Source organism: Drosophila sulfurigaster, chromosome 2R, assembly GCF_023558435.1.
Source record: "Drosophila sulfurigaster albostrigata strain 15112-1811.04 chromosome 2R, ASM2355843v2, whole genome shotgun sequence".
NCBI classification, from domain to species: domain Eukaryota; kingdom Metazoa; phylum Arthropoda; class Insecta; order Diptera; family Drosophilidae; genus Drosophila; species Drosophila sulfurigaster.
Window position 1 is genome coordinate 28,890,446 of NC_084882.1, and position 22,932 is coordinate 28,913,377.

At 38.5% G+C, this 22,932-nt stretch overlaps 1 protein-coding gene across 1 annotated transcript; it reads right to left on the bottom strand.

The window, feature by feature from the left end:
• Positions 1-2,940: 2,940 nt before the first annotated feature.
• Positions 2,941-20,239, bottom strand: LOC133838329 (uncharacterized). Its single transcript, XM_062269397.1, has 7 exons — positions 19,564-20,239; positions 13,209-13,773; positions 9,949-10,230; positions 9,648-9,825; positions 9,242-9,348; positions 6,698-6,775; positions 2,941-6,601 (listed from the first exon to the last, which is right to left on the bottom strand). Exons 2-7 carry the CDS (start codon positions 13,578-13,580, stop codon positions 6,467-6,469), a joined length of 1,152 nt encoding a protein of 383 aa, XP_062125381.1. The 5' UTR covers positions 13,581-13,773; positions 19,564-20,239; the 3' UTR covers positions 2,941-6,466.
• Between the last annotated feature and the right edge of the window lie 2,693 nt (positions 20,240-22,932).

Genomic DNA, 22,932 nt, shown 5'->3' on the forward strand with positions numbered 1-22,932 from the left:
ACAAACTGCGCGTACATTGGCCTCCATGGCAGCGGTAATAGCAAAAGTCAGGACCCAGACCCAAGTACCGGGAGTACAACAAGAGAACTCCCGAACTCTTCTCCCAAACTCAAACCCGACCCGGACGCGCCAGAGTCCGGATGCCAATTAAATTTTCTCGCCCCGCGATTGTTAGTTATTTAATAATACTTCAATTATAATATTCAAATATTTTTAAAATATAACATAAGTTGTGTTTTCAGCCGCGATGTGAGCGAGTACGCGAAGGCGAACAGCGAATCCGGGTTGCAGGGTTTTGTGCAGGCGCAAAATATGGCAAACTGCAAAAGAATATTTAAGCTGCGACGTTGCAGCAAATATTAAAGAAAAACATGTGGAAAATAAGAAGACGAAAATGCAATGTGCACGAGTGTGCGGGAGTGAGAGAGACAGATAGCGAGCGAGAGATTGTTCTGGATGCTGGCAGAAGGATTTACTGCATATTTCATGTTCACAACGAACCAATTTTACGCTCTTCAAATCCTATTAGTCAATGGCCCTTTGGGGATGCAACGCAGGCAGAGCGCGCGCTAGTCACGGCAGCTGTTCGACAATGTCGGCAAAGGGTTGAGCTGTCTGCTTTGGGCAGGGGACTGGAAAGGGGGGTTGACTGGTGGCTGGGTGGTTGCCACTGTTGCACTCATTGTGATTTACTTATAGACACATACACAACATATATAGACATACATACATACATATAAGTAATACTCAGACCCAGCGACTGGCCCAGGTCAGCTTAGTCCGCCTGGCATTTCCGCACGATTATGCATGTGTGTAAGTCAGTGTATATATATATACATATGTGTATGTGTGAGTCTGCTCTTGCTGCTGAGCTAAGCCAGCTATCGCACAACCTACTGTAAAAGCCCTCATCAATCTCGCTACTTGAGAGCATGAATTATGAAAAACGTGCAAAATGCAAACGGAAATTAAAATCTATTACACACAAAAAAAAATCAAAATCCTTTTGCCACACACACACACACACACACAGAGACTCCCACACACACATACAAATAATAACAGCTAAGCCAAGGCAAAGTTCACAGTTCGTTAGACAAATACGCGTTTGGTTTGGGTTGCATATAAAATCAAACAAAACAAATCCCAGCCCCAAAAAAAATTGAAGAAAATTTAATATATTATCCCCGACCAGCAGCAACAGCAGCGGCAGCAATGGACCCAAAGCATTTTTGCGACAGGCCTGAGGACTCAAACTGCTGGTTGTCTCCTGCACAGCTGTTGAAAAACAAACCTTAACTTTTGGTCACATACAAATTTTCTCCTCTGTCCTGTTCCTGGGCAATGGAATTGCAAGTTTTTTTGGGGATATGGGAGATCGGCCGAGCTGATGTCCTTTATTAATTTAACAGGCTGCCACTGCGCCTTTGACTACAACTTGAACTACAACAGCAACGAAATTCAACAAGCCATAAAACATATGAGACGGGCGAGCGAGTAAGAGAGAGAAAGAGAGTCCATGCATTTTTCATGAGGTGTTGGCTTTTGTGCCCATCACAATCATCATCATCATCATCGAAAGCCCAGCCATCGCAATCCCAAACATAAACACTCCTCTTACCAGCTGCTCTTGTTCCTGTTCCTGTTCTGGCTACACTTGAACTTACAATGACATGTTCGAACTTCGAACTGTGAGCTCTTCTCTCTTCTTCCCTCTCTCTCTCTCTTGCTCTGCATATTTGCTTTTGCCAATACTATATAGTCTATACATATGTGTACTACAACACATGTGTTGTGTTCAGGTGTGCATTCCATTTATTTTACCATTTTGCCTGCAGTTTTCTGCAAATTGCTTTCATTAGTTTTAATGGAGTTGCCTGTTAGGTGATATTTGTCGATGGTCTGGTTATTTTTGCATTTATAAGCATTTCGATATTTACACAAATCATCTTATGCCCAAAACCAGAATACATAATATCAACTTCGTCGCCAGCTTCGACGACAACTTTTAAATTTGCACACATTTCTAGCAGCAAAATTTAAATTTAAATAAGCAAAAAAGATAAGCTATCTGTATATTGAAAATACACATAAAATGTCAGATAAATTAAATATGATTTGCTTAGTTTGAGAAATTTCTTTAACAGCTAAAAAATCATATGCTTCTTAGCAGCTCTAAGAAATAAGAATAATTTTGCTGCTTCTCTTAACAATACTTAAACACTTCGTTTATATTCAACAAGTGACAAAGCTACAGTCGAGTGTACTCGACTGTAAGATATTAATTGTAAAATATATACCAAATTAATATACCGTTAAGATACCAATAATATTCCAAAGGCTATATACTTATTTAAAATATAATATAGAGAGCAAAATATACCACAAAGAGACTGATAATATACCTAGCATTTGGTTTATTATTAGTATCTTTGGTATATTATATAAAAAGTACTATATTCAAAATAAACCATTTGATGCAAACTTCATCTGCGTGAAACCATAAAATATTCTGTCAAACAAATTATAGCTCTATTAGTTATACTCTCTGAGATCTAGGTGTTTATAGGAACAGATGGACGGCCAGACAGACGGACAATGCTAAGTCGTCTCGGCTGTTGACACTGATCTAGTATATATATACATTCTAAGATCGGATATGGCTCCTTCTGACTGTTACATACATTTCCTGCTGGCACAAACATTTACTACCTTTCCACTCTAACGGTAGCGGATATAAAAAATCCAGCTAATAGCTAAATGAACTGCAAAGTATTAAATCAGAAAGTTGTACGCATATATTTAAGCTATGTTAGGTAGATTATAAATGAAATGTTTGCACAATTTGAAACACTTTATTGAATTTTATACGCATTTAAATATAATTTTGATTCGAGTTGCTGCAAGAGTGCCATATGCAAATGCAAAAATTTTCAATTGTTTTTATTGCTTTTTGATTTGTTTTTTTTTTTTTGCTTATAAACTGCAGCCGCCAAATGGCAATATTAAATACAAGTATTTGTCAGATGTTTCCTAATTGTTAAATTCAAAATACATATTGGTAATCGAATGTATATATCTAAGTGTGTGTATTTGTATATGTATATTGGCAAATCTATAAATAGATATAATCATATTTCATATATATTCAACACGCTCTTTAAACAAAGGCATTCTGATTTATTCGCCTACATTCATGAATTGTGATTTGTTATTCTATTTTTTTCCATTTTGATTTCCTTTTTTTTTGTTTTTTGGTTCCACGCATTTGAAATGCATTTCGGGGGATTTTGCTTAAACACTTAAAAATGTAAATTGAAATATGTTTTTCGTTTTGTTTGGTTTGTATACATTTTTAGAACTCGTACTTTTAATTGTAAATATAAATATTTCATATCTCATCAATATTTATGTCTAACCAATAAATACATTCACATGCATTCTCGTTATGTTTGCCGTATCGATCTTTTGTTAAATTGCTGAACACACTTTGATAGCCTTTTTTGGAAATTCACATTTCTCTCATCGGCATTCTATTTTTCGTTTATGAACTCGTAATATTTTTGTGGGGAGCTCTTTCAGAGCTGTTTGATTTGTTTTTCTTTTTTTTTTTTTTGTGTTGGCCAATTGTTGTGCAGTTGGCCATGAGAATTCAGTCATTTGCTTGAGCAATTTATGATTGCCATTTTCATAATTACAAATATAATTTAACTGGTATTCGATGCGGCTTCAATTTGCTGTAACTATGAACTAATCGTAAATATATCAATAAATATGCATATCAATTAACTTATGTTTAACTTTATGCTCTTTCTGTTTTCATTCCGCTTATAACTATGAACAATTCATTTAACATACGGCACTTAAATTTATTTTCATTGTTTCACCTTTCATTTAAATAAATGACAGATTTTTTTACTATGCTAAACGTAACATTAAAATATTATTATTAAAATTTATTATAGAATTGCTAAGAATTGTCTTTTTTATTCCAATTTTAAAAGTAAATTTCTTCAAAACTTTTGGATATTTAAAATTCAAAGTATTTTGGTTGTTTTGTACAAGTATTTAAATTTTTTGTTTAATACCCTGTAGAAAGACTGTGAAAACTGTCTTGAATTAGAATTTGGAATTACGCCCGTGAGAGTGTACAGGGTATCTGCTGGTCGAACACACTTAGATTATGTGCTATTTAGAAATTATAAACAAGCCTCGCATAACTTCAGAATGCTATAGTACATTTAGATTTCTAGTTTGTTAAAATGTGCTTCAATTTTATTGCTATTATTGTAATAATGCTGCTGTCTGTCTTTCTGACTGTCTGTAAATTGGCATATATTGTATTTTCTTTCAATTATATATGTAGTTAAACAATTATGTATGTATGTATGTATGTACTGCGTATGTTTACGAGTATGTTTTTGTATGTATTGTATTAAGCCGGCGCACAATTTTACACATGACTGCCTATATTGCCTATATTTAATTTCACCTTTTTTTCACTGTTTGCATTTTGTTTGTCTCTATACTATTTCACTATGGCTGGTTGATTTTACGAATGAGTTTTCATTGCATTTAATTAAATTGAAATGAAACGATGATGATAAAAACGTTGAAAAACGATGGCACAAAAAAAAGTAGGAGGCAAAAGCAAAAGCTTAATTGCATGTTAACACAAATGAAAAGCGGCGTAAAACATAAAATTTTTGCAATCAAACTTAAATCCGGGATAATTGAGCACGTTATAGACATCACTTTACGCTAAATTTCATTTGTAAATGAAATGCATTCAGCTGCTGCTGCTGCTGCTGCTGCAGATCGGCTAAATTGGGAATTGTTGAACGGTATTCAGGCGAATTCGATTGGCAGAACACAACAACACGCTTTCATTCTGTCGCTGCCAACAAAGTACTTTGGCTAATCACGACCAGAGCAGCCAAACCCAACTACAAAAAAATAACCTGATGCGGAAACGGAAATAGGTTTGGCAATGGCAGCAACACGCATTCCGCCATTTAATAGCCTTAGTTGAGAGAGCGAGAGTGCGAGAGTTTGCTGTTTGCTGTTTCGCACTCACGTATCCGCTAAATGTTTCAATTTTGGCAGCTCCATAAGGCGCCGCAGACATTTAATAATAAATGCAGTCGGACCAAAATGTTTTTCGCGTAGTGGAGTGTGAGTGAGGTGAGACGCGCCAAAGACAACGGCGAGTGCATTTATCGAGTATTTTTGTGCCTTTTGGCCAAAAAGCAAACAAAATTAGAAGCGAATTTTCCAATGCTGCAAAATGCAAATCGCATTTGCTGGCGCACAAAAACAGACAGAGAAGGAGGAGGTGGAGGAGAAGGAGAGAGAGAGATGGATTTTGCTTCAGCTGGACCAGTGTCAACTTCGTTGCATACTTTTCTGCGCGACATGCAATTAAAATGCAAAAAAGCCAACGGCAGCATTTGAACCTCCTACTCACCTCCTCCCCCGCAGCTTCCTTGCAGCCTGCATGAAAAACCAAAGACCAAAATCGATGCACTCGAAATGCCGAAAACCCTGGCGAACCAAACCTCACCCATTGCTGCTGCATTTTGCCAGATTGTCTGTGCAGCGTCTGCGGTTGCTGCAACTTTGCGCCATTTTGAGTGCTCTGCTCTCAGTATATCTATGTATGTGTGTATTTGTGTGTGTGTGTCTGTGTATGTGTGTGTATAATCGGGTGTGTTTGTGCTCGTGTTGATTCAGCGTTAAGCTTGTTGGAATTTCGCGTTCTGTCAACATTCCTTGCAGAGAGTTTCTAATGCACTTGCCGCTTGTTATTGCGATGTCTAAATAATTGAAGCTGAATTTTGGGCGAATTGGCGAATCGCATTGAGTTTGGTTTCCAGTATATGTTTGTGTGTGTATCTTTGTGTGAATTTTGGAGAAGTTTTGATTGATTTGAAAATGGATTGAATGAATGAAATAAAAATATAAGTTTTTGATCAACGATGTTATACGAGTATAGATATAGATGCTTGCTGTAGCTGTTGAGCCTGTCTTTACTTTACTTTACTTCAGTTTACTTTACGTTAATTTATTATTCATTACTTTACTTTATTATACTTAACTGTACTATATTTTATTATGCTTTTCTTTTCTTTACTTTAAATTAATTTACTTAATTCTCACTTACTTCGCTTCACTTTACTTTACTTCACTTTAATTTAATTTACTTTTTTTACTTTACTTCACTTTTCTGTACTTGTCTTTTATACTTGTTAATCTCTGTTGTTAAACTAAATCTTACACTGTTCAATATCACCATATTACACTGATCGATTATTGCTTAAACACGTATAGCTCTCTCTGTTTTGTTTGTTCTCTTAAAGTGTGTGTGTGTGTGTCTATCACCTGATCCCAACTAATTTAAATCCCACTTGATGCTTAAATGCTAAATGTGTAAATCTTATGCAGCATCTATGCTGATGGCCGTGTCCTAGGGATGCTTTGTATAATTGTTCAATGGCATCTCGTTGGCCAGACTGTGGGCCACCTCCTTGTTCCGTTCGTGCAACGCAATGTCCCGCGGCGCACTTGCCGCCTTCTTTTGGGCCGCCTTCTGCGTCTTTAGCTGCGAGTGTAGATATGAAATGGAAACTGTTTTAGCAAAAGAAAAAGAGAGAGAGGGAGACGTGGAAGAGGGTCAGGTGAGGTCAGTTATATTTACTCGCTGTATGGTCTTCTCAAAGTCCTGTGGTGGTTCCGGTCGCTTCATGGTGCCGCAGCTTCTCAAGCGTTCGTTGGTCTGAGAATGTAGTGATAAAGATAAATGCATGGAATAAGTTAGCATTGTGCTCTGGCCTCATGATTACTTCATTAACGTAAGCAGCTAGTGCTTGACCAGGGCATAAAACAAATCGACACCTCTGGACAAACCACAATAAAAGAACAAAAGTAAATGAAAATGAAATGAAAATGAAAATGTCAAATGAAAAGGTCTCGCTGGCCAAGGCAAATATAATGAAAGAGCAACAGAGAAATTTCCCTAAAGCAACATTTCCGCAACAGACCGCATAATGAGAGAGAGCCAAGTTTAGAATTATACATACGCGTCTCTGACCTTTTGGTGGCGGGGTGGAACGCAAATGGTTTGGCTTGGTGTGGTCTGTTTCCCCCCCCAGCTCCAGAATCTTCTACAGCATGGTAAAAAGCGTAATGAGTGCCAGAGGACAAACGTAGCCGCTGTTGCTGAAGTTGAAGCTGAAGGTGGTGCGATGGCAGTCCTAAAAAGAACGCAACGGAACCACAATTGTCGCCAGTGCTTAGCCCAAGTCATTTTGAAAATTGACCACAGAACTCCAACACAGTACACAAAATACTATATACACAAAGACTTGGGGAGTCTGTTGCGCCCGGCAACAGCAAATTGCGCTTAAATATTAAATGAACAGCAACAAAAAAAAGGACGACAACAAAAGAAATGGGGAACACACACACACAGACAGACAGAAGACCGTTGTCGCTGGGCGAAAAGGAAGCGCCGGACAACAACCGTGAAACACGAAAAGTTATAAACTCCTGAGAGAGCGAGAACAGGACTCAACAACAAAAAGAAAAAAAATAAGAGACACACAAAAAACAAAACACTTTTGCCACGCCTGAAATAATAAAAACAAATGCGATGTTGTCGTTGTCGTTGTTGCTTCTGCTATTGTTGTTGTTGCTGTTGTTGTTGTCACTATCGTTGTTCTTGTTTGGGTTTTTGTTGCCGAAAAAAGGACAATCGTGTGTAGAGGGAATCAGCATCCGGTGATGGCAACCGCAAAAAGCAAACGCGCAAAGGTGCAAATGAGTGCGGAGCCCTTAGGCCAGCCCATCCAGTCAGTCTTTCGCATCTCCCGAACGTGCTGCAATCCGTGAAAGTCCTAGCGGACATGCCATCCACCTGGCAATGCCACTTGCCACTTGCCACATCCTATCTGCCACTTGCCACTGCAGCTGCATCTCTGACTCACTCTCGTTGTCGCTGTCATTGTCGGTCTGCGTCTCCGTCTCCATCTCCATCTCCATCTCTGTTGTTCCGCCATTTGCATGCAGTCTCCTCTTACTCTTCCTGCCCACCCGCTTATCAATCCTTCCTGCTGGCCTCTTGCAATTCTGTTTTGTCATTTCGTGCAACGCCCCCCGTCGCACAACGAGGCAACGCAATTAACGGTAATTGCCTTTTATCGGCTTAGTCTTGATAACTTTTTTCTTTCCTTCTTTACTTCATTCCTGCTGCCCAGCTGCCAACTTCTGTCCTCTCACTCGCACTAACTCTCGCCCTCTCACTCACACTCTCTCTCTCGCTCTCGCTCTCGCTTTGTCTCTTGTTGTTATTTGTAGGTTTACGCGGTTTTTATATTTTAATTTAATTTTACAAGTTGAGGGAATGGCGCCTGAGGTCAAAAGTTTGCCATTGCAAAAATTCGACAAAACATTCGAAAAACTTTTTGAACATTGTGGGCGAAAATGCTTTGAAGTTGATAATATGGACAACACACAAAATAATGCGAAAAACATAATGAGGGAACATCAAATGCTAAAGATAACCACAAACATTCACTTCGTTTTATTTGTAAATTCAAAATCATTTTTTGGCAAATTACTTTTGGGAAATGGCGAATAATCAAAAGTTAATCGAAGTCAAAAATAATATATTAAATACAAATAAGTAATAATATTGAGAAGTTTATTCAAAATAAATTAGTAATTAGTAAGATTGACAAAATCTACTAAATCAAGTATACGTAAATACTAAGAAGAATGTTTCATTTTAAGGATATAAAATTTGAATTTAATTTATATTAAGTCCTTAAGGATGAATTTAATGCTTGAGATACATTTATTGTTTACATATATTTTAATAAACTTTATTTTGAATAAAATTAGACAGCTTTTGCAAAAAATAAAATTTAAAAAAATCAAGTATACGTTAAGGAAATCATGGAATATTAATACTATTACTATTACTTTTCTGATACTTATTAAGTTCGATTTTTAGTAACTAAATAATTCTTTTAATACATTTTTTATTTTAAATGTATATCGTATAAAATTGATCAGCTTTTTCACCTAACCAAGCTGCAAATTCATCCTCACTTTATACTGTCAATAAACTTCGACTAAACAAATCGGTAATATTATAAAAAAAAAGAAGGAAGACACATAAAACTTTGGCAGAAACATACAAATCTCTTTTCTCCACGACAAGTGGGAGGTTTGAGCTCACCTTTAATTGCATTCCCTCGGTGGCGTTGAGCTCGTCTCCACTTTGCCTCAGTCCCTGCAGAAAGCGTGCAAAGACCGTGCGTCGTTGCTTGTGTTTGTTGCGGCCTTCTGCAATGTTCGAAAGAGTGAGATAGAGCGAGTAAAGAAATCAAGCCAATAATAAAAGCCACAATCAAACAGTCAGTCCGATAAACAGATAGATTGATTTGAGAAGTCAGAAAGTGGGTGAGTGAGAGAGTGGGAGAAGTGAGAGAAGCGCAAAACCAATTTAATTGAATTAAAAGCCATAAAAACCAAACAGCCGACAAACTGGGTAACCACATGCAATACATGCTCATTTGTGGCAGCATCTCTCGCGTGTGTGTCCCTTAACTCACTCACTCACTCAGTCTGTGACTCATTCTTACCTGTTGCCGAAAAATCGTAAAAGAAATTGGTGCGCGCGCCGGGATAACTGTGTTGCATGCCATTCAAATTGAGCGCCGACTTCGAGTCGATGGCATTGCGGGCCATCCGATTGGCCAAATCGTTCTGTGTGTAGCTATAGATCTCGTTCTCCTCGCGATTTGACAGGCAACTCGATGGCTGGATGGCACCATGCATAATAAACGAAATGAATTAGAACCACGGCCTGATTACCTTTTTGCCTTAGGTCGTAAAGTGAATCGCACATAAAAAGTCAATGTGCACATCTCTCTCTCTGCTTACCAAATACTTGCCAGGCACATAAAGTGGCTGACTGTGGCTCGTCGGCAGCACCGAGGAGCCAACGAGTCGACTTCCCCAGCTGCTGCAGCCGCTGCTGCTCGCTCCACTCGACGAGACACCGCCACGCCGGGTGAGCGTGTGTCCTGTGGAGATGCGAACATGTCGCTCCTTCCACTTGGACAGACGCACCTGCTCGATGGCATCCAACACATCCTCATACGGCATATTGATCTGTTTGCTGTAGTGCGCTGCAAGTCCTTCCAGATATCCGCGTTTTCCCTCCTGCGAAGCAGATCAAAATCAAAGTTTAAGACGTGCACAACTTCAGGGTCGGTGAGACAAGTGTTAATATCTTCCGGTAATTAGCGTAAGACTGCCACTTAAATGTTGTCCTGCTTGACATTCAAAGCGACCAAAAGACTTTAGACTCCCCTCTCTCCGGCTCTCTATTGCTTCAGCTTGTCTCCTTTTCTCTGTGTGTGCTTTCTCTTGTGGCTGCTGTTGCTGCTGCTGCCGCTGGGCAAATTCATTTAGAGTCGCAACCATGCAAACATTTGTGCTGAAATGCAACTTGTCTGCAACTGTCAGTCAGACAGTGACAACAGCACACACACACACACACACACACACATGCACATACTTTCAACGCTTGCACACTCATGTCTGCCTCATCAGCGCAAAGTGCAATTAGTTGAAGTTGCGCGCATCAACATGCCCCAGACAGCGGCAAGCACCCAGAAGCTAACAAGTCTGAGCACAGAGCGCCAGACTTCTCCCCTCTCCCCACTCTTCTTTTAGCTACCCTCTAGTGATATCTTTGTAGTCCCGCACGACTGCAGACACCTGTCGAGGCAGACAGACAGACAGACAGACTGAGAGACAGAGAGACAAACATACATTTTCACTTGACTGCATTTCCATTTCATATAATTTTATTACCGCATTTAAGTTGCATTTCAATTTGTGTCCGGAACGTGATATTGCGCATACGACACGTGGCAAACGAAAATGTTGCCAAAACAACTGTAAATATTTGGCTACATTTGCCAAGGCAAACTATGTTAAGTAGCACTTCCTCTCGATGCCGCTCCTCCCCCCGCTTTCCACCCCCACTCCCCCAAAAAAAAGAATAACAATTGCTAATTAAAATGCAAGGCAGCTGCAGTTTGCAGCCTATGTAGAAAGTTTCCACAAAAACACACAAAGCGGGCGGGCGAGCGAGAGAGATGGAGAATGAGAACGAGAATGAGTCTGGCACTTTGCTGCGTGCCTCATCATCAAACTGCAACATTTTGCCACTTTGGCACTTTGGCAAGTGATGGCGAACGTTGAGCGGAAATGCCACCGCGCTCGCCTGCATAATAAACATCAGCTGAGTGGCTGGCAAAGTGTCAGCACTATGCGTGCTCAATAGGCCGACAGAGTCGCTTGTCGCCTGTCTGAATACGCTTCCCACACTTCCACTTCCACACAAACTTGCCACACTCCATCTGCGCATTCGCTTTGCCACAAATATGCAACTTTAAATAAAAGCAGCAGACACACACACACACTTTGCATTTATTATTTCATTCCTCAACTGCGAGCAAATGCAAAGCGGCCCTGAACCAGTGACATGTTTTGAGCCTCTGTTCCCATTGCTGCCACAAGCTGACTGACAGCGAACTATTGGACACACTGTGGATTCATGCAAATCACGGACAACGCTTGACACGCTTCCAAAAGAAATATATATCAACACATATCCCAAGATAGTCGAAGTAAGCAGCGCAAGCTGAACAAATCATATTTTGTCAACTGATTAAAATTGCATTGCTGCAACAAAGTTTGATGTCAAGTCTTGTTCGATAAGAATATTTCGTATTGAAATCGCTTCAGTTGCGACACAGTTTGCAGAGTTACATAGTCTGGAGTGCATCCTCAGCTGCAATGTGCTCTATATTTGCAATACTCTGTGGTGAGTGGAGATTGCACAAGGGCAGATACATTTTGATATGATTTAATTATAATAAAAAGTAAAAAAACAAATTAAATATAAAATAAAACTTTTCTAACTTAGAGGAATATAGTTAAATTAATTCTAAATATATATATATTGTTCAGCAAATTAATATTAGTTTTAACTCATGATTAACTAAAGTTCCTCATATCCTAAAAATGTTTAAAATTCTAATTAAAAATTATAATTTATGTTTAGGTTTAGACAAATTTGGGTAAAATCTGAACTAAAATGAAGTGCCAACTAAGTTTCTTAATATGTCAAAAATGTTATAAAATAAAGTAAATCTTTAAAATATATTATACAGTTATTTAAAGCTTAGATTTCCAGGAAAATTTAACCAAAGCCCTCTTAGACTTTTTGATAAGTAAATTCAAATTAAAATACATCACTAAACATTCCTCCAACTATCTTTCGCTCTGATAACACTATCTGCACACATAATTTACTGTAAATAAATACAGCATATCTTTTAGTCGTTCAACTGTCTTCACTGTCAAGAACAATTGCTGTTTGTTTTCTATTTTTTTATCATCGACATGTTGCAGCATTTGCATTATGACTACATTGTTGCGCCGCTGTGCCGATTTATCGTGCGTGTCTAGTGCCAACATTTTTGGCAATGTTGCAAGTGTTGCACAAAATGTTTGCATCGGCAAATCATTAAATTGTTGCTGCCGAGTGTGGTTGCTGTCGTTGGCGTTGGTGTTGCCGTTGCCGTTACTGTGTCCCAATTTGTTTACGCCAGCCGGCAATTACGAGAAGCGGAAAAACACCCACAAAAACATTTCCCAACACGCTGGGGCAAAGGCAAAAACCCCAACCGACATATTATAAAATAAACTTTACAGCGTTAACGGAGGAGCAATGCAACAGCGAGAGCCGCACAATGGGCGGTCCATGTTTTGTGGGGCGAAGGGGTCGAGGGGGAGCGGAGCGTCAGACGCGTGCGGTTGGCCACTCGGTTTAACTAAATTAAAATCGTGTTAATTTCACATTAGAGCGCACACAGCTCGCCGGGCGGTGTCCCCAAACGTTGTTGACCATTACCCAAAAAAAAAAAAAAATGAAACTAGCAAAACGTGGCGGCGACTGTGACACGCTGCAGCCACAACAACAACACACCGACACAACGACAATAACAACTATGATATGCCCCCTGTGGAGTTTAGTGAGCATGCAAATTGCAAGCGGTAAACAAAATGGCCCAAAGATAAGATAAGTTCACAACTACTAAGTACGAATATATTATCATACTTACCGGCGTCGAATAGGGATGCGCTGTCAACCGAATGCCATCGGCCTCGAGATGCCGCTTCATGACCGCCTCCAGTTCCTTCATCGTAACGGGCGTATCACAGTCGGAGGCTAGAATCTCGTTGCTATTGCTAATCGCCTTCGGATCATTGATGAGCACATACACAATCGCTGCGCCCTTCTCACGCAACGTGCGCACACTCTTCAGCAGTTTGCCGCGATGCGAGGGATTGTCGACGCCGATGGCATCGAGATCGATTTCACCAATTTGCTTGCATATCTCCAGCTCATCGTAACCGTTCTCGAGGAAACTTTCGCCGTATTGCGTTAGGCCGATGGTGCGCAGCCACTCGCAAACGATGTTGTGCTGCGGCATGTTCGCGTATCACGTGGCTGCCGAGGGGCCTCCAACGTCCAGCGGTGCGAACGAGACCTTGGGCAGTCGTGGTTTTGTGCTACAGCTGCCGCTGCTGCTGCTGCCAGCCGCCAGTGGCTCCAAGTGGTTGCTGCTGCTGGCGGCGCTGCTGCTGCTGCTGCTGTTGGCCGTTGCCTTCATAGCAACGCGGAGACTGCAAGAGAGAGAGAAAGAGAGAAAGAATAATTGGAGTCCGAAAAGTGAAAGCAAACTTATGTTACACAACTGTGCGTATGCTTAATATGAACTGTCACTTCCGTTTGCCCACAAAAGTATGCAATACTTCTCCGTTTTGAGTGTGTGTGAGAGAAGTCAAGAGCGAGCGACAAGGGCAAGGTATATCAATTTGTGTTAATAGCTCGTCATTGTTCAACTCCATACTGCGTGCTGGCAGCCTATAAGCACTTAATGATAATGCTCGGTCATGTACACGGGCCACTAAAACACTTGAATATGTTTAGCCCCGGAAGCCACTTGCATATGAATAAGCCACTTAAAATGACAGATGGACTATAAGCACACACACACAGGCAGAGAGACAGAGAGAATCACAGACACAGCCTCTTTGGTCTTGGATAAAAGACAAAAGGAAGTCATCTAACTATTTATACTCACAGACAAGTTCTCCCATTCTCTGTGTCTGTTTTGTGCCTGAAAAATATTTTGCTTGTCGAAAAATGAAATGCAAATGGCTGCTGTCACTAGACGAATATGTATATATATCCATATATATATCTGCTGCCATTTCCTTAACACATTCGTCTGGCTTTAGACCAGGTGCCCACTCGTGCGAAGGCACATGCCAACGAATTTAAAGAAACACCCTAATGAAAATATGTTATGTGGTTACAGTTTATGGCCAGGCTGCAGCTGTCATTAAGTGGAGTGAAGTCCAAGGCGACATCGTCTGTGCGTTGATTTATTAACACACACTCTTTGGATACATACATATTTATAAGATATTTCATTTGTGAATTGAGTTCAAGTTGAGCCCGAGCCTGTTTGGCTGTTTGGCTGTTTGGCTGCTTGGCTGCTTGGCTGCCTTTTGCAATTGATCAAATACATGTTTGTGGTGCCAAATACCAAAATCAACAGCATTTCATATGACATACATATTTCAAATGGGCCCCCAAAATGTTAATGAGAGAAAGGAGCCAAGCTGCTGAAGCTCAGCTCAGCTCAAACTGTTAGCAGATGAAACTGCAGACTAATAAATTATATTGATTTTAAGCCTAGAGAGCAAAGAGAGAGAGAGAGAGAGAGAGAGAACGAGAAATACATTCCATGGCTAAACATTTCTAGCATGAAAACACAATATCATGCCAAAAGCCACTACGAATTGATTATTGCCACACACACACAGAGTCTGTTTGCCAATAAAGTTGTTTCATTCTCGAAAAATATGACTACGATATGTGTTTTTGTAAATTGCAAAGAGAATACACAGATTGCTGGCGCTTTTAAAGCTGTTTGTGTTGTTTTAACAAATTTGTCAATTCCAAATTCCACATTTAATAAAAAAGTATTTACAAAAATCAACAAATATAAAAATCCTCTCACACAGCTCAAATGAATTGCCTATTATACACTTTGGTTTATTTAGAAAGTTGTTTGCTGCCTACATAGTTAAGATGTTCCGTTGAGTTTAAGAGTTTGAAAAGTTTCATTAATGCCAGAATTTCATTAAGAGTTTCTCATGTTTTAAAGTTGATTTCTTGTAGTTTGTGCAAAGCCAACAACTTGTCCACTTACGCATGCTGCGCCACTGTTTACACTTGCCACTGTTGCAACTACACACACACACACACACACACACACACACATAGACAGACACACATTTTCACTTGAACTTTTCTCGCATTGTTAGCATAATAAACACGTAATAAAATGCAAAAGGCAAAATCAGTAAAGTCAATTTTGGCAGCAGAAGATGTTTTTGTTGAGGCAAAAGGCAAAGTTGATTTTCCAAGACAGTTAATGAATCTGCTGCTGCACTGTCAGATAACAAATATATATATACTATATATATTTATGCACTCTCATGCATGTGATCAGCTGCAACTGAGAAATGCATAAAATCTCTGGTGCATTCAGGCGGTCAGTGTAATTACTTGCATGACTGTAATGTCAAAATTTACATACTTGAACAATTCATACGCCTTCGACTCCCCAGATAAGATAAGCGTCTTAAATTTTCAATTTCATTGTTTATTAAGTGCCAAATTACAATCTCTTCTGTATGTGGAGCAATTGCAATTGTCAAAGGTGTTTGGCTTTCGCACGATTTCCGTTAGTAATTGCATATTGTGCAAATTTTGTTCAATTTCCTGTTTATGAGATTTCCTTTAACTTTAATGCATTTGCAATTATGGCATTAATTATATACGAATTCGATTTCCATTTCGATTGCGATTGCGATTGTGAATTCGTTTGCAATGTGCGAAAATTGCACAAATCTGTGAATTATATTCGAATAATCAACTCACTAAACTGAATTATTGACTAATTAAATTTTATGCACACATTTTGCGATGGTTTATCATCATCGACTCGGCTAATAATATGCCCAACAAACATATTCATATTCGATATTAATTGCATTAGCATTATGTTAACTGCAAATTGCAGCTTGCAATATTATCTTTTAAGTTAAAAGCGATTTCTAATTATCCCTAGACTCGACAATTTAATAAGCCGAATTATGCATTTGCATTATTGTAATTTACTAGTTTAATAGATTGCGCTCTAATGTTTATCCAGTGTCCAGTTTTTTCTTTTTTTTTTGTTATGCATAGCAGCCTAAGTAATTAATTTTAATATGAAAGTCAAACATGCTCGCTAACAATTGTCATATAATTTGCCGTCTAGACAGTGGAAATTTAGTATTTTCAATTAACTGCAACGACAACTCCTCTGCTCTCTACTCTGCTCTCTACTTGCCAACCTCCAACCTTCAGTTAACAACAATGCACACAAAAAGGCGCACAATGCTGCAGTTGGGAGCTGAAAGCTCAAAAGCTGGAGAGCGGGAGCCTAGAAATGAAGCTGGCGATAGAGTTGGAGCTAGAGCTGGAGCTGGAGTTGGAGTTGGAGCTGGAGTATTGTAACTGTTGCTGCAAGTTGGGAGTTGGAACTCAAACTGATTTTGCCGGGCTAGCCATGTTGACAAAACACACAGCGTGCAGCGCATGCAGAAAAAACAAAAGCATTGGAATGATCAACTACAAGATGCTCTCTAAAATAGTAAAATGTTCAACGAATACAAAACCAAAAATCATTTAAAATTTATACTTTGGTTCAAAATAAATAGTTATTATTAATTAGCAGACACAACTATTGTAAAGCTAGGAAACTTTTAGGCTATATCCTAAAATAATAAGATAATAACTTAGCTTTTATAATATAGAAGATAATATGAAATGAAATTTCAGAAAAGAACAAAATATATTCCTAAATTTACCTTCCCTACTTAAACAGATTAATTAAAAACAATGCATAGAACAATATTCAATAATACAATAATAATTACTAATTACTGATTTGCACTTTATAGTGTTTCACTAATTTTGACTGATTTTAATTTTGAAATTTTAAAAATTAATGTAATTTTGTTTAATGAAAATATGAATGTATTTATTAACTTTTGATCTACTTCACTCAATTTAAGTGAATACTAACTACACTTCTACTATATAGATAAAATGTGAAAATTATTAAATAATGTATCTAAGCTTTAAGCTATATGTGATTAGTATAATATTTGAAAATGTATAGCATATTTAGAAAATGTTTATTATTAAAGAACTGCATTAATATGAATACATTGGAAAAGCTAAATTTGAATATTGTATTATTAGGATGAATATTTAAAATGAATATTATTTATAGTTGAATTTACTTTTCCTAACCCTGCACTCTCCCTAATACTTTCATGCCTTTACAGGGTATGCGAATAATGAAAAGTAGACGACTGCAGGCGAAATGCAATGCTCAACTGGAAAGTGCTTGCAGACGGGGCTGCTTGCTAACAGGCGCCCAGAATAAGCAAAGAGCGGGTTTGTTTTTGGGCTCAAGGTTTTTGCAACAAAAATTTGAAGCAGACACTGCTTAGGCTGCTGCTGCTGGGCGCACTTGCAACAGCTGGCTGTGGCGGCTCCCCTAACATTGCTGTCGCATTTGTCGTCGTCGTCGTCGTCGCCGTCATCGTCACAGTTGCCAACGCAGTTGCTGTTGCCGTGGCTGTTGCTGTTGCTGGATTGCTGTGTGCGTCAATGTCAGTGCACCTGACGCTGCACTTGGCACTTGGTACCTTGGAGTGGAGGCCACAACGAGTACCCGTACTCACACTCACATTCGTAGTCGTATTCGTATTCGTTGCATTCCAGCCTCTGACAGTCTACGCACTTGCGGTTGGCCCTGGAAAGGAGGAGAAGCCTCACAAGAGCCCCCATGGAGAGAGCTGGAGTGGCATCTTTCTTATGCGAGGGTCTGCTTAACAAAGCGTGTGATGTTAACGGATTCGATTTCACTTTTTTTTTCTCTCTTCTTCCCTTGCATTCTGCTCCCCTCCCTTGCCTTCCATCAGCGACTTTGCTGTTGCTTAATTGAAATTGCATTTGCTGCGTTTGTTTGCACATAATTACAACTTGAGGATTTTAACCGAGAAGCGAACACAGAGAAGAGAACACTGAGAACAGGACTCGTTTGTCGCTTGTTATGCAAATTTAAGACGAGTTGTCAAGGACCGACATTTCTGCGGTTTCCGTTCACTCTTCATATTTATATATACGAATACAAATATCTCTTTCTTCTTCGCAACTTGAAAGGAGTCTTGTTCAATGTCTGCAAAAGTCTGCGCAGAATAAAAAAAAATTGGGCATTCATTTGTAGCTATTCATATTTTTTGGTGTAAGTAAAGATTTGAAAATGCGGAGCACTTCAATTAAATGCTGTATGCAACTCGGTTTTTAGTGGTGCACTATGGAAGTGAAAATAAATATCTGAAGCAATTTATTAACCAGTTTCCTTTTATAGTTTGTAGTAAAAAACTGTAAAAGTGAACACAATTTTTGAACGATTTATTAAGTAGTTTTTTTAATTTTATAATATTAAATATTTTGATTATACTATTTCTACACTTTATTGCTAAACTCCATAATCTATATAATCCCATTTAAATTTAAATTGATGAAAAATGTCACCCGCGAGACTATTGCCAGAGAAAAATATACCAACGGCTATATTTGGTATATTGTGATTTTACAACATTCAAAATATACCATAGAGTGTTAAATATACCAGATTGGCAGCCAAGCCAACTAAGATATGAATTTCTTGAATAACACAATTCCACAATTTTATCTGATCAAACCCAAATTTTCAGAATTCATTAAGATTGTAGTTATTATTGTATAACCAAAAAATCGACTACAGCTTCAAAAATGATCAAACAATTAAAGTGATAATTCATACTAATACTAAATAAAAAAAAAAACGTTTTGGTATATTATTACTCTAAATTTGAATAAAAATTAGAGTAATATTATTGAAGATTAACTAATTTTATTTTTTCATCTGAATTTTTTATATTTCATACAATATTTTCCAATACAACATTTTCCTAAAAACCAGAGATCAAATTATAATTAAATTGCAAATTAACATTTTATGTTAAACATCAATTTATAATATAGAAAAAAAAAAAAACAAGAAAATTTGAAAATGCCTAAGTTAAATAAAAATATGTATTTTAAATTTCTGCATTTCTTTTTACGACCATCAAATAATCGTAAGAAAAATAAATAGTTTAATCTAATTCCAGGCAACAATCAAATTTGAAAATTCCTAAATTAATTTGAAACAAACATTTAAAATTTCTATATTAATTCTTTCGACCTTCACCCGCCAAAATATAAACAAGTTGCCAACAGTTTTAGTTACTTACAATTTAAGTTAGGAGATAATTGGCCAACTAACTTTAACTTTATCCCAGTTGCAACAGCTGCAATGCCGCACTATGGTGGAGTGTTGTGTTGTGTTGTGCTATAGTGTTGGAGTGTTGTAGAGCGTTTGTAGCGTTCGTTGTTGAAGTGCCACTTAATCCTTGCGGCAGTTAAACGCAGCTTTTGCTTCAGTCGTAAACAGAATAGCCAAATGTTTCGCCACTAAATTTGTATGAGTTCATGCGGAGCTTAGAGCGCCCATTAAGACATAATCGGGTGTGCCACTTGTTGTAGTAGTTGTTGTAGTTGTAGTTGTAATTGTAATTGTTGTTGTACTAAAAGTCAAGCTGCAGGCTAAACATGCCACACATGCCACACAATGATAGTCCGCTCCACTTGACACAATTATGCCATGTAATTTTCGTGGCTGATAGCTTAGATAGCGGCACAAAAATGGCGCGAAAAAGTGGCGAAAAACACCGGCGGAAAACAACGTGGCGCCACAAAATGGCGCACAAATCACGCAATTTGGCAAAAAGCCGGTCGCAACTTGTGTCGTGTGCGTTGATTGCCACACGAAGCGAACGAAAACGCAGCAAAAGGTCGCGACAATTGAAAATTGCACAAATGCCCGAAATGCTCGAAATGCCCGAAATGGAAAATCGAAATTGGCAAATGGAAAATTCGCGCGCGCTCAGCAGCAGCAACAGCCGTAAAAAAATGAAACGCAACCAAAGTATGCAAAGCACGCGAACGTACTGGCAACTGGCAACGGCGTTGCATGCAACTTATGCCGCACATGCAGCCAACGCGATTTTGTGTAGAAAGAGAGAGCAGACACAGAGAGCAGAGCAAGCTCGGCGAAGCCTGCTCGAGCAAAAAACCAGCAAAAAGTACAAAAAAAGGAAGGCCGCCGTTAACGTAGTCGACGTAGCTGTTAACGTTAGCGTTAACGTTAACGTCGCCTCCGCACCAAGCCAGGGAGAGAGAGAGAGCGAATGCAACGGCGGCGACGGCGACGGTGGCGGCAACGACCGTGCGGCGGAGCAGAAGCTTTGCAAACGTTGCAAGTGTTTGTTGTAAGCGATACCCCAGCAAACCCGGCAGCAAACCAGAGGCGCAGACATAGGCCGCGAGGGAGCAGCAAACAACGACGCCGCAGTTTGGGGAGGTTTATTTCAGCCTGTGCTTTTTTTTCTGCTGTTGTATGCCGAGGCAGCCACCACCGCAGCAGCAACAGCAACAGCAACGGCAGTGGCAGCCGCATGTCTAAGTGCAGAAAGTAGGTGAGGCAAAACATGAGGCAAAGCGAGACAAGCGAGACTCTGTCGAGGAGTGTTTACCTCGGCTTAGACCAGACGCTCTGTCTGACTGCAGCAGCAACAACAGCAACAGCAACAGCAGCAACAGCAGCAGCAACTCGTCGTAGGCTCGACACAAAACATGAATGAGCTGTGAAGCAAATGAAGTGCTTCAGCTGAGTCTCGCTAGCTCTCTTCGCAACCCGCAGCGTATTTAAATATAGAAAAAAAAACACACATAAAAACGTGGCGTAAAAATGCAACGCATGCAGCAGCAATGACGACACAGCCAACTGCGCTGCCAGCAGCAACAGCAACATCAACAGCAACTGCGACTGCGACCAACGCGCAGCAGACGTTGAAGCTTCGTTCAGGCTCCCAGGCGGCTGCTATCATGTCACCGCCGTCCTCATTTGTCTGTTTGTTTCGATCTTCTGCTGCTGCTTCTGCATCTTTTTTTTATGTTTTATTTTAATTTTCTGTTTTTTTTTTTTTACTGCTACTGTTGTTGTTGTAGTGGTTGCTGGCAGACAGACTGACGAGAGATGCTGGCAGTTTAGTTTGGACCACGCTTGGGCATATTTTGTGCCTCATCATCATCTTCATCATCAGAGTCAGCTTCATCGTCAGCATCTCTCGACTGGCGCTGATGGCGACACATGCGACTGACTGCAAATAAATGTCAGAGGAGTCCGCAGCCAGTTGTTGTTGCTGTTGTTATTGTTGCCACTGCTACTGTTGCCACTGTTGCTGCTCTTGATATTGTTGCAATAATCAGCAGTTCGTTGTGACTGCGCCGCCTGTGGAACCTTCCGGCTGCAGCCAAGTTAAGACAGACAGCGTTCATTATAAATAAACAACGCACACTTTTATAGGGTCTTACTTCAACTCTTTTAAATGTTAAACAAATATTTAATTTAAACAAATATTTATAGTCAATTATAAAGGGGAAACTTATTATTAATCACTTATATGATTGTTGTTTTTAGTTTTTTTTTTTTGGCTTTACAAATATAGTCATTTATTATTTTTTATTTGGCGCTGTATTGTTTCTGTGCACTAACGTGATTCAAACATTTTATCTTATTAAATAACTAATATAAATACTTTAATTCAAAATGTAATGTAAATGAAAGCAAATTTCAATTTGTTTTCAAATTAATAAGCAGAACAATAATTAACATACAGAAATATATTTGTAATTTTTTTATTTACCTATAAATCGAAATTTTAAATAAACTAAATGCGAAATCCAAAAAATATTTTTAATATTCTTGTGTTTTAGAATATTAAAAATATTTTTTGGATGTTGTTTTAGATAAGGTTTTTATATATAATATAAACATTTTAATATAAATTTGCAAAAAATTAATGCTAAATCCATTTTTATATTTATGCAAATTGTGTTTATTGTAATTTCCCTAATTATAATTCTAATTTTATATTTCATTTATGAAAATAAATACTGTTATTATTTGTTGGGTAGCCATTTTTTGAATATATGTATATGTTTTTATATTTATGCAAATTCTATTTATTATATTTCTCCAAATTAATCTAATTTCTAATTTTCTGTGTAGCTTATATACCTTAAAAATATTTTATTTTCATATTTTAACACGACCACTTTAATTTTTATTTTGTGCTCTATTTTCCCCACAAAAAAATATAACTTTGCTATTTAACTTATATGTTAAAACGAACACATTTTTTAAATATTTTATTTTGTACTCTATTTTTAGTTTATATTTTAAATTCATATAGCTAGACATCAACCAATTTGTGCATAAAATTGCGCACCCTGTAACGTTGCAGCCAGTCGTTGCTTATGGACATTGTTTAGTGCATGTGACCAAAAATAAAAATACAAAAAATTAATCAAAAGAAAATGACACAACAAAAGCCAATGGAGGGCGACGACGACGACGACGTCGACGAGTCCAACTTGAGGCTTGACGAGAAGCGCAGCGAACCGAAAGCATTGCATACTTGAAGGCGCCATTGCAGACAGTTGAATACACACACATACACACATGTACATATGTGCACATACATTTGGTATGTATATAT